Source organism: Zea mays, chromosome 1 (genome assembly GCF_902167145.1).
Source record: "Zea mays cultivar B73 chromosome 1, Zm-B73-REFERENCE-NAM-5.0, whole genome shotgun sequence".
Lineage (NCBI taxonomy): Eukaryota > Viridiplantae > Streptophyta > Magnoliopsida > Poales > Poaceae > Zea > Zea mays.
Genome location: NC_050096.1, coordinates 265,536,690 through 265,550,165, shown reverse-complemented (window position 1 = coordinate 265,550,165; position 13,476 = coordinate 265,536,690). Strand labels below are relative to the sequence as shown.

General features: G+C 49.7%; 2 protein-coding genes and 1 non-coding gene across 4 annotated transcripts; all 3 read left to right on the top strand.

Moving 5' to 3' along the window:
* Window positions 1–276: 276 nt before the first annotated feature.
* Window positions 277–2,590, top strand: LOC100279327 (putative sodium/calcium exchanger family protein). The gene has a single exon (NM_001152348.2). It carries the CDS (start codon window positions 503–505, stop codon window positions 2,270–2,272), a length of 1,770 nt encoding a protein of 589 aa, NP_001145820.1. The 5' UTR covers window positions 277–502; the 3' UTR covers window positions 2,273–2,590.
* Window positions 2,591–3,974: 1,384 nt separating this feature from the next.
* Window positions 3,975–4,045, top strand: TRNAG-GCC (transfer RNA glycine (anticodon GCC)). Its single transcript has one exon. It is a non-coding gene; the product is annotated as a tRNA-Gly (tRNA).
* Window positions 4,046–7,264: 3,219 nt separating this feature from the next.
* LOC100284474 (uncharacterized) lies at window positions 7,265–12,946 on the top strand. Of its 2 annotated transcripts, NM_001157369.2 has the most exons (7): window positions 7,291–7,628; window positions 7,759–7,835; window positions 8,011–8,145; window positions 9,778–9,832; window positions 9,951–10,038; window positions 12,130–12,228; window positions 12,376–12,944. In NM_001157369.2, the coding sequence occupies exons 1-7, from the start codon at window positions 7,357–7,359 to the stop codon at window positions 12,502–12,504; spliced, it is 855 nt and encodes a 284-aa protein (NP_001150841.2). In that variant the 5' UTR covers window positions 7,291–7,356; the 3' UTR covers window positions 12,505–12,944. The 2 variants fall into 2 exon arrangements, with proteins under 2 accessions (XP_008678699.1, NP_001150841.2); XM_008680477.1 differs by lacking the exon at window positions 8,011–8,145 and having other exon boundaries at window positions 7,265–7,628; window positions 12,376–12,946.
* The last annotated feature ends 530 nt before the right edge of the window (window positions 12,947–13,476 follow it).

Here is a 13,476-nt window from a genome sequence, read left to right as displayed (position 1 = left end):
AAAAATGACATTAAAATTTTTAAGGTCTAAACGTGATTTTTTTCGAGAAAAGGATATAATACAAAAATAAAAAATAAAAAAAAATCGGACTGTCCGCTACCGCTTCTTCCCCGTTTCCCGATTAACGGCGCGGCCACCGACCGACCCGCCGCCCCAGTCTCCAACCCAGAGTTGAGAGTTCCCTGTCCGTCCTCCACGACGACGCGCCACCTCACCAGTCGCCTCGCATTACTTAACCCGGACGCAAACACCGCCCCAGCCTAATCGCCTATTCTCCTCTTCTCCTGTCCTGCTCCTGCCTCTGCCTGAACTTCCAGCTCCAGACGAGCAGAGCCGCCCACGAGTCCTCCGCCCCCGCACATCTCGTCAAGACTCGAGGAGCCAGCCCGGCCACGACCGCCTCGGCCTCGCCCCGCACCGCGATCCCCAACTCCCGCGCGCCCCGCGCGGCATGCCGGCCGACCCAACCTCCGGATAAACCCCCCGCCCTGCCGCTCATTTTATGGCGCTCGCGCGCGGGCGCTTGCGCGCGCGCACTGCCCACGCCGTCGCCAGCGCCTGCTTCCTCGTGCTCCTCCTGCTCCTTCTGACCTCCTCCTCACTCTTCGCGCCCATCGGCCGCAGCCGCGCGGCGGAGCCCGACGAGGGCGGGACAACAGTTCTCGGCGCCGCTCCGTCGTCGTCGTCGTCGTCTTTCTCCTCCTCCTCCTTGTTCGGGAAGGGGCGGGGGAGCAGCTGCGAGGAGCTGCAGTCCATCAGCGGCGGGGAGGGCCGGTGCGCGTACCTCCGCGCCCACTCGCCCTGCTCCCCGGCCGGGTACGTCGACTACCTCCGCCTCTTCTACTGCGGCTTCGCCGGCGCGCCGGCGGCGGCGGCGTGCGCCGCGCTCGCGCTGTGGCTGGTGGTGCTCTTCTACCTCCTCGGCGACACCGCGTCCGAGTACTTCTGCGCGTCGCTGGAGGGCCTCTCGGCGGCGCTGCGCCTGCCCCCCGCCGTCGCGGGCGTCACGCTGCTGTCGCTGGGGAACGGCGCGCCCGACGTGTTCGCCAGCGTCGTGTCCTTCGCGTCGGGCGACGGCGGCGGGGCCGGGGTCGGGGTCGGGCTCAGCAGCGCGCTCGGCGGAGCGCTGTTCGTGTCCACCGTCGTCGCGGGCGCCGTCGCGCTCGCCGCCGTGGGCGCGCGCGGCGGGGTCGTCGTCGAGTGGCGCGGCTTCGTGCGCGACATCTGCTTCCTCCTCCTCGCGCTCTGCTACCTGCTGGCGGTTCTCGTCAGCGGGGAGACCACCGTCTGGGTGGCCGCGTCGTTCGTCTCGCTCTACGCCGGATACGTCGTCCTCGTCTGGACCTCCCACTGCTGCGCCGAGAAGGGCAAGCCGGCCGCCGCCGCCGGCCTCTCCGCGCCGCTCCTCCACGACGACGACGACGACGGCGGCGGCCCGTCGCTGCCGTCCCACTCCTCCAAGACGGAGGGCACGTCCAGGGCTAGAGCGATGCTGCATTGCGTCGCGGGCGCGCTCTGCATGCCGCTGTACCTGCCGCGCCGCCTCACCATCCCGGACATCGCCGGGCACCGCTGGTCCCGGCCCTACGCCGTGGCCTCCGCGGCGCTGGCGCCGGTCCTGCTCGCCTTCACGTGGACCTCGCAGCGCCACAATCCCTTGTCGTCGCACAGCCTCGCGGTGCTCGCGGGCGGCGCGCTCCTGGGCCTCCTTCTCGCGGCGCTGGCCGCGGCCACCACGGACGCCAGGTCCCCTCCGCGCGGGCGGAGGCGGCGCGTGCCGTGGCTCGCCGCGGGGTTCGTGATGAGCGTGCTGTGGGCGTACACCCTGGCGCGCGAGCTGGTGGCGCTCCTGGTGGCCATCGGGTACGTGGTCGGGATCAAGCCGAGCGTGCTGGGCGTGACGGTGCTGGCGTGGGGCGACTCCCTGGGCGACCTGGTGTCGAACGTGGCGATGGCGGTGCACGGCGGGCCCGGCGGCGCGCAGACCGCCGTGTCCGGGTGCTACGCGGGCCCGCTGTTCAACACGGTGGTGGGTCTGGGCCTGTCGCTGGCGCTGGCGGCGGGCGCGCAGCACCCGGCCCCGTTCGCGGTGCCCGCGGACGCGGCGGCGTACGAGGCGGTCGGGTTCCTGGGCGCCGCGCTGGCGTGGGCGCTGTTCGTGGTGCCCGTCCGCGGGATGCGGATCGACCGCGTCTACGGGGTGGGGCTCATCGCCATCTACCTCTGCTTCTTCGCCGTGCGCGTCCTCGAGACGCTCGGGCTCTGGAGCTAGGAGCCCTCCGCCCGTGGCTGACACACTTCCTTCCCCCTGCCCGCGTTCGTTTCTTGCTACTGAATGATGGTAGATCTAGATTGACGGTAAATGACAGTACGAGAAGGATGAAAGGTAGAGATAATCTTGTATATTACTGTAGTAGTACATATGGCTATCCTATTGAAGAGGTAGCACTACTCCCTCAGGTAGGGGTTGATTAGTGTCCTGACAGAATTTGTGTTTTTTTTTCGTCCTCTTGTGTTTTAGAGGAGGTTCTCCTGTCCTAACAATTGTAGGTTGCTGTCCATAAGCCCTAGTGTAAGCAGCATGTTGGTTAGCAGTGGAAAAGAAAGTTGAGATCAAATCACTCCACTGAGTCCACTCCCTCCGATTTGGCTCCGATGGCTCCCACGTTCTCGCGGTGGCCTGTGGTTGCGGCGGATCCCAGTTCGGTTGTGCCGCCGTGTCCCTTTCGTCGGGGCCGTTCAGCGTTGTCGTGATGCGAAGCAAAGGGCGGGGGGTCCTAGTGCGAATCCCTCCCGGTCCCGGAGTAGGCTTGCTGACAAACTAGGATGCTGGACGGCATCTGCTATCTCGCTGGTAGCCGGTGCTTATCATAGTTGTTAACAAGGAGATGTGAATTTTAGCTCCTTTCAGAAGGTGGTTGTCATATATATTTTTATTTTAAAATTACAATGTAAGTTTTGGTGTAGGAGATGGTTATTATAGATTTATATATATTGAAATTACAATATAAGCTTGTTGTAACTGATATAGATATAAGATATAATCCGAATTTTTAGTCAGCTTGCTCTCATTTTTCTCCTCTTCCGTTCCCATCCGTAAAGCCTGTCCAGGCGCTGGGCTTTGCAGGGTTTTATTTTTATTCGCCTGAGAGGAACGCGGTTACTGACGAGTGACGACAGTGTAAATTTGGTTCCCCATCCCCCAGGTCTTGACGCGCAAACTCAGGGAGTCATCGTCATCGGGCTCGACGTCGTCGGCGACTGAAGACATGCTTCTTCTTTTTTCTTGTCATAGCTTTCACTTTGTATATCAGCAAAGTGGTGACCGTCTCTTTATTCTGTTCTTTCCATAATTTTTGTTTATATCAACAAAGCGGTGATCCCCTTTTATTCTTTTCTTCCCCGCTCTGCGGATCAGTCGCTTCTTGCTTCCGCCGCCGCGGCGCTTTCCGCTAGGGTCAGTCTAGCTCTATCTCTAGCGGCACTGTAGGTCTGTCTGTCCAGCACTGCTACTCCCGCTCATGTCTCAACCAACCGTTTCCCTCACCTGTTACACCAGCGCCACCGCAGACCGCACCGCACACGAGGGCCATGCACGATCGCTGTCGACGCCAAAAGTCTGGTGTCGCCGTGCCCGTGCGTGCGCTCATGGAAGGCTCGGCCCGGGTGCGCGCCTCCGCCTACGCCTAATGGATGGTCCCTCAAGTTTAATCCTCCACCGCGACCTCGACCTCGACCAGAGTACCGTATGGGGGTAACTGAAAACGAAATGGTCTATGAACCGGCGGTGCGGCGCGCACATCTTTTTTTTTTTTTGTTTATCATGCGCTACACGCTATATTCCTTTCTGTTCTTGGGGAGTGGGGACCCGTAGCTCAGTTGGTTAGGTCTCCTCCTGTAGTCCTGTACCTACACCAGTCGCACAGCACTACAGAAAACATCTATTAAAACCATAAAGGAGTTAGAACATCTCAGCACCAGTGGTCTAGTGGTAGAATAGTACCCTGCCACGGTACAGACCCGGGTTCGATTCCCGGCTGGTGCATTCTTATTTTTTATTTCGCGTGTTTTTTCTCATGTCCCCTGTTTAGATCCCGTGTAATGCAGACTTTGTCTGCCTCATTTGTGGGCGGATCGTGGACAAAGTTATCGCGTCCGGCCGGTCCAGGCCCTGCTCTGTTGCGACGAGACGGCTCTCTTGGGCGGTGGTTGTGACTTGTGAAGATCGATGTCCCGCACGCGGACGGACTTAGACCAACTCCAGCAGTGTGCGACTCCGTATCCCTAAGACGCGCGGCCGACACATTCTCTCTCCTCTCCGTATCCGGCTCCGTTTCCAGCAACACTCCCCATCCCACTCCGCATGCAGTCTATGACACCTGGGGCCCGCCAGCAGGCGCGTGCGCCCGCGAGAGAGCTGCGGAGAGGAGAGAGAAAGCGTGGAAATGGGGAGTCTGGGTACACGCCGTGCGTTTTACGGAGCCGGATACGGAGCCTGCTGGACTGATGAATAGTGTGCTAGACTCCGCAAAATACGGATACGGAGCCGCATGCGGAGTGCTGCTGGAGTTGGTCTAATGGTAGCCTGGTAGGAATTGGTACGGGCGACTGGTTCGAGTCTACGGTGCTTCATGTTAAACGGATTTGGGCTAAAAAGATCTATTTTTTAAGTGTCGTGTCAGTCTAAAAAGTAAAAATGGTGATATATTCTAACCTTAAAAGCATGTGGTGTCTCCGTTTGAACATACCGATCTAATTCCTGTCCATATATTTAAACTATATAAAATCTAAATATTACAACCCTATAAAGTAAATAGCTTACTAAACCAAAGACATTAAATAATCGACCATCATTTGATAACATGAACTTCAAATATTACAATAATATAAAGTTTATAACTTACTAAAATTTAAAAAAACCAATATAAGCTTTATTGGGTCGTGTCGGTCCAAATCTATCCACGCGTGCGTGAGAACCGTGCCGATAGATGACGGGTCGAAATTTGTGACTGACCTATATTATTTTGTGTCAGACCATACTTTATGCTAATACTTTTAGACCATGCTGTCTGGCCCATATTCAAGACACACGGTGACACAAAAAATCCGTTACTTCCGACTAGGGATGGATATCGAGCTAGCTTAGCTCGGTTTGACTCGACTCGTTATGTTAACGAGCTAAAGATCCAACTCGGCTCGACTCGTTTGCCAACTCGAGCTGGCTCGTGCTAGCGTCTACAAATGGATATAAAAACATGTAGCAAAAGAAAACAGGAACGATTTAGAAAAAAAAACAGAATTTGCAACTTAAGATTCCACACTCAACAAAGAACAAGATTAACTAAGTACAAGATTAACTATTTTGGATCGGAGATTATTGTGATTTGATTAATTACTCCAACACGTTTAGCTCGCGAGTCAGCTCGTGATCCAACTCAAGCTGGCTCGTTTTTGTAACGAGTTGAAATACAAACTCAACTTGTTACAAATTATAAACGAGTTGAGTCGAGCCACTATCAAATCGAATCGAGCGAGTTAACGAGCTACGAATTTTTTATCCAGCACTGCTTCCGACTCGCGAGTCCCATGGCTCCAGCCTCCAGGGGTGTGTCGTGTACTACTACTCTGTGTGAACGTCCCAGATGTCGCGTGCTTGACTTGTTCCTAGGCGCTAGCTTAACAGCATTTGATTTGACGTAGGTGGTCAAGTTGGTCTTCTTTTCAGTTCTATATAGATATCATTTTGGTATTGGGAATTATACCCCGCAACCTTTTCCTTCTTCTTTTTCTTGTGTACGATCGAGCACGTCCCCGACAACTTTGGCTATGTATATCTCTAGCGGCATACCATGTTCTCTCCTCTTCTCTACAACCTATGCCCATGTGCATTTGTCGTTGAGGGTAACAAGCTCTCCACAACCTTGGATATTATAGGTATGTTTCTCAAGAATCTTTTTAGTCAGGCAGGCACGCCATGTGAGAAGGCAACAACGACACAAGCAGGCGTGATGCGGGGGATATCGTTTTGAGGTGGCCAAATGTAACGGACTGTAACGAAAATAGTAACGATAATGATTTATAGTTGAGTACCAGCAATAATTTAAATAGATTGATATTAATTTCTAGTGTGGTATCTCATTTCATTTAGACTTAAACAAATATGATTTAATGTTATCAGTTATCTATTAAATTATAAATATGTGAACCAAACATTACCTAATATATGCAGAAACTCTTTCTACACCAAGATTAAAGTGTCCTCAAAATTGGGCACGAATTGACAGCAAAGCTTGTACTAGGCCACTAGGGGCTGGATCGAGGCCTCGGAAAGATTCGTCAAACATGACCGAGCCGAACCGGTTAGAGCAACATAGAAGTGGTTTGCCATCACTATCAACAATGAGGATGGCGGCGGCATAAATTTGGATAGATTCGGTGGAATTAATGACTCTGTCATCTTCTCCTTCCTCTCCACCGCGACCTCTGATGACCCATTCACTTTCACCGTCACGGGCTCAGGGCCACCGACGCCTCGAGGGAGCTCGCATGGAGGGAAGCCTGGCGTCGGGGCACTGCGGCGTCTCGCGCTGACATCGATCAGGGGATGATGGAGTGTCATGACGGGCATGGTCGAGGTTGGGTGGGAAGACGGAAGAAGGCGGTGCTAGGTTTTAAGGAGAGATGAGGACGAAGCAGGTGAAATGAGTGAAGCGCAGGGAGCGAGGGGTAGACGATTGTTGCCAAATGGTTTTTGGAAATGGCTTTAGGTGTGTTTGTTTTTTTCTTACTGTCAACGCGCTTTCGGAGAAGCGAGCTGAAAGCTGCGTTTTTAGTACAACACCCGCGTTTTTTACCCTTCCGCGGTGAGAATAAGCAAGAAAAAAAAGTATGTGTTTGGCGGGCTTATTTCATCGGCTCGCTTTTGTTCGTTGAAAATCTGATTTTAAACTAAAACAAACACGTCCTTTGACTCCTATAGAAAAACTGTTTGCAGAGTAAAACTAGAGCTAAAACTATTTTGGAACCATATTTTCTAAAGATTTCCATTTACCAAAAGAAATTAGTTTATTTTTCTTTGGCAAAATAAAAATTATTTTAAAAATAGAGTTTTCAAACTAGCTCTAACAATATTAAACCGTGCTAAAAGACCCCTAGCATTCTGCAGCAAGGCAGTGGTGTGCCACGGCCCAATATGGCGGAATATCGGCCCAACGGTTGTTCGCGCAACCAAAGCGATCCGAGAACACCTTATCCCTCTCGCTATCCCCATCTTCCTTGTCCGCTCCATTTCGAGTTCAATCGCTGCCCGCTCTCCACTCCTCCGGTCCTTCCGCCGGCGGGCACGCGCCGGGCGAAATGGAAGCGGCACCATCCCTCCGCACCTTCTCCCCCTCATCGTTCTTCTCCGCGGGGCCTAGACACTGCCTTCTGCTCGCGGGCCCGGCCTCGCGGCGCGCCCGGGCGCTCCCGGCGCCGCCCCTGCCCCGCGCCGTCGCCTCCACCCGCGCGCCGCTGGTGGTCTCCAGCCCGCCACCGCCCGCGGCCTCGGGGACGACCGCACCCGCGCACGCCAAGGTTGACCGCTCCGGCCGCTTCTGCAGCCCTCGCGCCGCCCGGGAGCTAGCGCTGTGAGTTCCGTTCTCCCAACTTCAGCTCCTACGTACTTCGGTCTCAATCGCTCCGCGCGACTTTGGGGTTGGTTTTTGTGTATCGTTCCTCCCTGGAGGTAACTCGCTGCTCCCGCGTCTCGAGTCGCAGGATGATTTCCTACGCCGCGTGTCTGGAGGGAACCGACGTCGTTCGGCTCTTCGACCGCAGGATCAGCGCAAGACGAGGTCAGGGTTCTTCTTCAGCGCCTCTTCTTCGTTCATTTGTTTCAAGGATTAGCTTGTCGATTGGCTCGGCTGAATACCTCCTTGCATCAGTGCAAGCTCCTGGGTTCCTGGCGTTCTATGGATGCATTTTACTTGGTGTTTGTCCTCTTATTTTGGTTTCCACACGCTTGTTCAGAGCCCGGGTTTGTTTTCGACAAGGCATGCCTACTGAGTTACAACCATATGAGCTTTGGCGGGGGACCGCTCGAGGTTGGAACGGAGGAGGAGGCTGAGAAGCTGACCAGTCAGAACGAGAAGGATTCAGCCAACGGTAACAACTATACCCGCGCAACTTCTGGTTGTACTCCCTCCGGTGCAGTAAAAGAAGTCATCCTGCGCGTGACCGAGCGTGCACAAAAAGAAGTCATAGCGCGCGTGGGTATAGGATTTGGACGTTATTGCCCCTACTAATTGCAAAAAAAAATGCATTTAAGAGGAATCGAACTTGAGACCTCCGGTCTAGAATGCCTTGGAGCTGCTGCAGCAACCAATCAAGTCTGATTGTTTTAGTGACATTAATGCACCCATATCCCTATTTAATAGGGGCAAACAGGGAAAACTCTATGATAATTAATCACTCCTTGGTATGCACAATCATGTCCTAAACGACTACCTTTACTGCACTGGAGGGAGTACAGTACTATATGTTAAAGCGGCTACAGCTGGAGTCATTAAATTGTAGTTGGTAATTAATTTAGACATATCTCCGTTGTTTGCGATTTTAAGATGGAATATCTCTATATCCAGAAGTTTCCAAAGAGCACAAGAGCAGTTGGGCCATTATAGGAGTGTTTTATCCGTTATCCTTTGGACAATTTGAAACAATCACCAGAAAATTTAGTTGATTCCTGTTTAAACAAATTCTATGGTGAGTTTCAGCCCAAGTTTTGAAACTTCCTTCGTATTATTATATCTATGATTCTGATTTCCTAAAGTAAAGAGAGCAATGGATCATTGGATGTTCCACAAATACATTATTGAACTTAGTACATTTTTTTTTATTGCGGCTGTGTGCATATTGTTGTATATAAAAAAAACAGGAGGGCATGCTAGAACAATTTCAAGTTGGTATACAAGCCTGGATTCCGCATTGATCCTTACCATCCTGGACTCCTTCCCAAATCTCTCTCTATCCTAGCCTGCTATACAAGGCCGGCCGGCTATGCTATACAAGGCAATGAATATTGTTGTCTAACAGTTGCTATGAATTTCAGACCATCAAACTAGAACAATTAATGCAGTGCACTGGTTCAAAAAGATGCAATATGCTATCTAGGTAAGCAGCTGCGTGTTACCTAACCCTTAATTAGGGATAGTGGCGAATGCATAGGTGCCAACTAGTCAGGCTAGGTCGTCAGTTGTCACTTTTAAGAATTACGACATAATGAGTTGGGCCTCAAAAGTTCAAGTCGGCCAGGCTCGATCCCTGCTTCCTACAATGGCCTCCAAAGAAGGCCGGGTCAAGTGGCCCTTTTATTAAAAAAAGGTTCAAGTTCTAAATGGGTTGAGTATCTGATTTTTTTAGGTTTCCAGACTGAGTTCTAAGAGAGCTATTAATCCATCACTCTAGGCACTAGTTAATTTTGATGTATTTTATTAAGCTATGTGTTGATTACACTTTTCAATTTTAATTGACAAGCTGAAAATTGTTCGACCTTCATTAGCATGCATCTTTTGTAGCAGTCCAGTGGCACCTATGTAACTATGTTGTTGAGCGCAATAAACATATCCTTATGTGGCATGCTAAATGGCTCATATAGTCATATTAACCGCATACATTTTCTTCTCTAATCTGTTGTGAGATCAGCTGACTAAGTATATATTTCTTTTTTTGTAAATGTTTTCCATTAGTGTTTAGTCATTCTTCTGCAAAGAATCTGACATGTTTTTCTTTCATATTCAGAAGCAGATGTACTTTCAGCTCCTCCAAAACTGGTTTACAACAACTTTGTCTTACGGTATACTTTTCTTCTCGCCCCATTCCACTAAAGGCATCAGGTATCGACACACTGTTCTGGTATATGATAAAATTTCATTTCCTGTTTAATATTTAGTCACTACTCTTATTCACTACAGGTTGTCCAGGGAACTTTTAGTGGCTGTTGCCAGTGGATGGGATAAGCATGTAGAGATCATCGACAAAATAATCCCCCAAGCTTGGAAGGTTGGATGCCTTTTCCTAATCTTTTGTGTTGATTCATCAAATCCCTTCGACATGCATCAAGCATTCAAGCTGGTTATTATGTTTATCAGTTTGGTCCAAACATATCCTTATTCTGTATAGTAAGTACATCAACTTTTTTCACTACACTGAATTAGTGAACAATTACTCTGGTGCATGCCAGAATTGTATGGCCATCAAGGATTATTTCCTGCCTTATCTTTTGTCATTGCTTCAATATTTGTTCATTGTGATGCAGTGAAATATTGAGATCTTCCATAGTTTTCATTGTTACACAACCATTGTGTCGGTGTTTTGACCCGAGGATCCTAACCAACAAGTGAATTTGTGCTACGTGCCCTGGTCCAGATGGGTGATGCAAGAAGACACAAGGTTTATCATGGTTCGAGCAAGATAAGGCCATACTTCTTCTAGCGAGTGGAGGATGGGACTTATATTATCCTGCACCTAGGTGCTCATAGTAGGGGATACAAGCTGGTCGAGAGAGGGAGTGAGTCCCAAGTCTCTGAGAGTGATTGAGTCGATTGCCAATATCGGGAGTGAAGAGCAAACAGTGAAGTGTCGTGTCCTTTTTTTCCTTAGGGACCCTGGACTCCTTTTATAGCCGCAAGGGGGAAGCCCAGGAGTACAAGGGTCGTCGTGCTGCTGTAATGTTTGGGGGAGATGAATCTGAGCCCTTGTAGCAGTATGGTCGGCGGGATGGCCCTTGTCCTGGATGTTGCTTTTGATCAGGAGAAGGATGTCCGATCTCTGTAACCTTCGCTTTGACCGGGTAGAGAGCTGAGGTCGGGGTCGGGGTCTCGGACTCGTACCTGAGCCTGTCCTATGAGGGGTGCGGATGAGATGTTTAGAAGTGTGTCGACTATCGAGTCGTAGTGGTTGAAATAGCGCTCAGCATGGTGAAAAGTGCATGGTAATCTAGCTCGTTCGTCATCTGGGATGGCGGAAAGCAGATGGGACATCGACCTTGCGGTTTGTGTAGCCATCCCGTCTTCAGCGGTGTTTGTGGGAGGGTCGGCGACGTCGTGCGTTTCTCTGTTGGGGCTGTTGGCCGAGGCCGGGCTCGAGCAAGATGAAGACTTCTCCCGAGACCGAGGTCGGGTCGGCGCACGGGTATGCAGTCATGCCTGGAATGGTTGGAACAACGGTCGGAATGGTCTCCTGTGGGATTCGCTGGAGAGTTGGTGGCATTTAATGCGCCCCTGCCAGGGCAGTTGGCCGAGGCTGAGCTCGGGCGAGGCAGAGTTTTCTCCTGAGGTCGAGACCTTGACCAGACGTCGTATGTCCCACTCGGAGTTGTTGAAACAATAACCGGAGTGGGGAATAGTGCTCGTTAATCACGCTCGTGCGTCGTTGTGGGTGGTGAAAGTAGGTTTGACCGCGGTCGCATCGTTCTTTGTTTACTTCGGCGCCTTCGGCGGGGCAGGTGTTCGTACAGTGGGCATTAAATGTGCACGTCCTGAGGTTCCGAGAATTTTGGTTGAGGCCGGGCTCGTGGCTGGACCTTCGCCCAAGATGCCCTCGTGCGAGGCAGATATGCGTTTTCCGTCCAAGGGTGCCCCCGGGGAGTCGCGGACCCATGCGGGCGTAGCGTTCACCCGAGGCAAGCGTAGTTGTGCCTTGGACGAATCGTGATTTGGTCCTGCATGACCTTGGAGGTCGGGGAGCGCGTTTTGCCCTGTGATTCCCTAGTACTCGGTGTCTTGGTATGTTTAGGGACATAATCTAGGTACCCCTAATTGTGGTACCCATCACATTGTTATTTTCGAATTACGTCTTACCTTATCGTGATACTTAATTTCCAGCATAGTTAATTAGCTGTTTCTGTTGGGCAGGAAGTGATACTAAATCTGAAGAATGTACCTTCCTTAATCTGAATCGCCTTATTTATATATGTGTTTCTACTACCAGAGCTCAGATGCTTTATAAACACAACATATTACTTTGATTTCAGTTTATAGGCTGTCTGATCTCTAAACTAGTGTCCAGCTATTATGTGTTCGTCTATATTTTAATATTTAGTATTTTTGCCATCTTTTTTTTTGTGTCTGATCTCGAAATTTTCATGGTCAGGATGAGCCTGTGGCAAGGATACTCGAGCTCTGCATTCTACATATTGCTATGGCAGAGATGACATCAAAAGGAACACCTCACAAAGTTGTGATTAATGAGGTTCTTATTGTCTGTCTCTCTATTTACCTTTTTTTTGTATATTTTGACTTTACACATGTATCACCTGCATGTTTTCTTATATCTATTTTCTTCGAATTTTAGTACTAGTAGTAGAATAAATGTCTCTTGATGTGTCTTGTCTTTCAGGCAGTAGATTTGGCAAAGCGATTTTGTGATGGTGGTGCCCCTCGGGTAATCAATGGATGCCTTCGAACATTTGTAAAGGATCATGTTGACGTTGCAGGCACTAGCCAGGGAGCTGAATCAAAATTGTGAACCTTTGCAAATACCCTGAATCGTACAACAGAATGGTGGCTGAAGTAAAGAACTATGTAGAAAACATAGCTGTCTTGGAGTTCCAGCAACCACATTCCATCATGAAGATTTAGCGTTTAACCTAAGGGAACCTAAACAACAAACATGCTGGGCTCATCAAGGAGCCACAGATAGTTCATTCTTTCAGAGTGATCGGTTATTGGGTGAAGTATACAGGGCTGTAAACTGGTGGTGCACATCCATCCTCCATCTGAAACAACTGAGGGTTATCGCTTCTGATAACCCACAGATCGTTAAATGATCAGATAAAGATCACAAGTTCTGTAAAAGCTTGATGTATATGTAAAATGTTCTGCTTATCATAGGCTTATTGCACTGGGAGCTGGATAATTCTAGTTTAATAAATTAATGCGAGACTATACACTCGTTTTAGTATTATTAATCTCTTATGTCGCATATTGTGTTTGCTTCTACTTGGATTTATTTTAGACCTTTTTTTTCTCAACAAAATTCGTTTTAGATTTCTGTCCTTGTACTGTCCTTATTGCCTGTCTCTCCATTCTAAAATGGAAGAAATCTTAGCTAACGTTTTTTTTTACATACTGCAAGATGTTTTAGTTAACATGAACGTGCACAGCAGCAGTGACAAACATGAATGTTGAAACCGTCGTTATAATAATTACTTAAAAGGATTTAATTATGAACTAAACAAACTAATTTCAGGATGTGGACTCTATAATTAAAACACTCGACTATAATAGTTTCATAATTTATGTCCAACCTGCTTTTTGGTGATTATGATTTATCACTTGAAAGAAGAACAATCCATCACAATAATTCTTCAAATAGTCTGGTAATTATAGTTTATAATCATTTCATTCATAGTTCTCTATATAATTCAACAAACTAAACAGTTGCTAGACCCGAAAACGACCAAAAGATGATCTGACTATCGGAGGTTCGAAACATGCT

Bases quoted from the DNA above. Each gene is read 5' to 3' on its own strand.
- LOC100279327 (NM_001152348.2), top strand. From the start codon at position 503: ATGGCGCTCGCGCGCGGGCGCTTGCGCGCGCGCACTGCCCACGCCGTC.
- LOC100284474 (NM_001157369.2), top strand. From the start codon at position 7,357: ATGGAAGCGGCACCATCCCTCCGCACCTTCTCCCCCTCATCGTTCTTC. The intron at 7,629-7,758 runs GTGAGTTCCGTT...CTCGAGTCGCAG, and splicing joins GCCGCCCGGGAGCTAGCGCT to GATGATTTCCTACGCCGCGT. The intron at 12,229-12,375 runs GTTCTTATTGTC...CTTGTCTTTCAG, and splicing joins ACAAAGTTGTGATTAATGAG to GCAGTAGATTTGGCAAAGCG.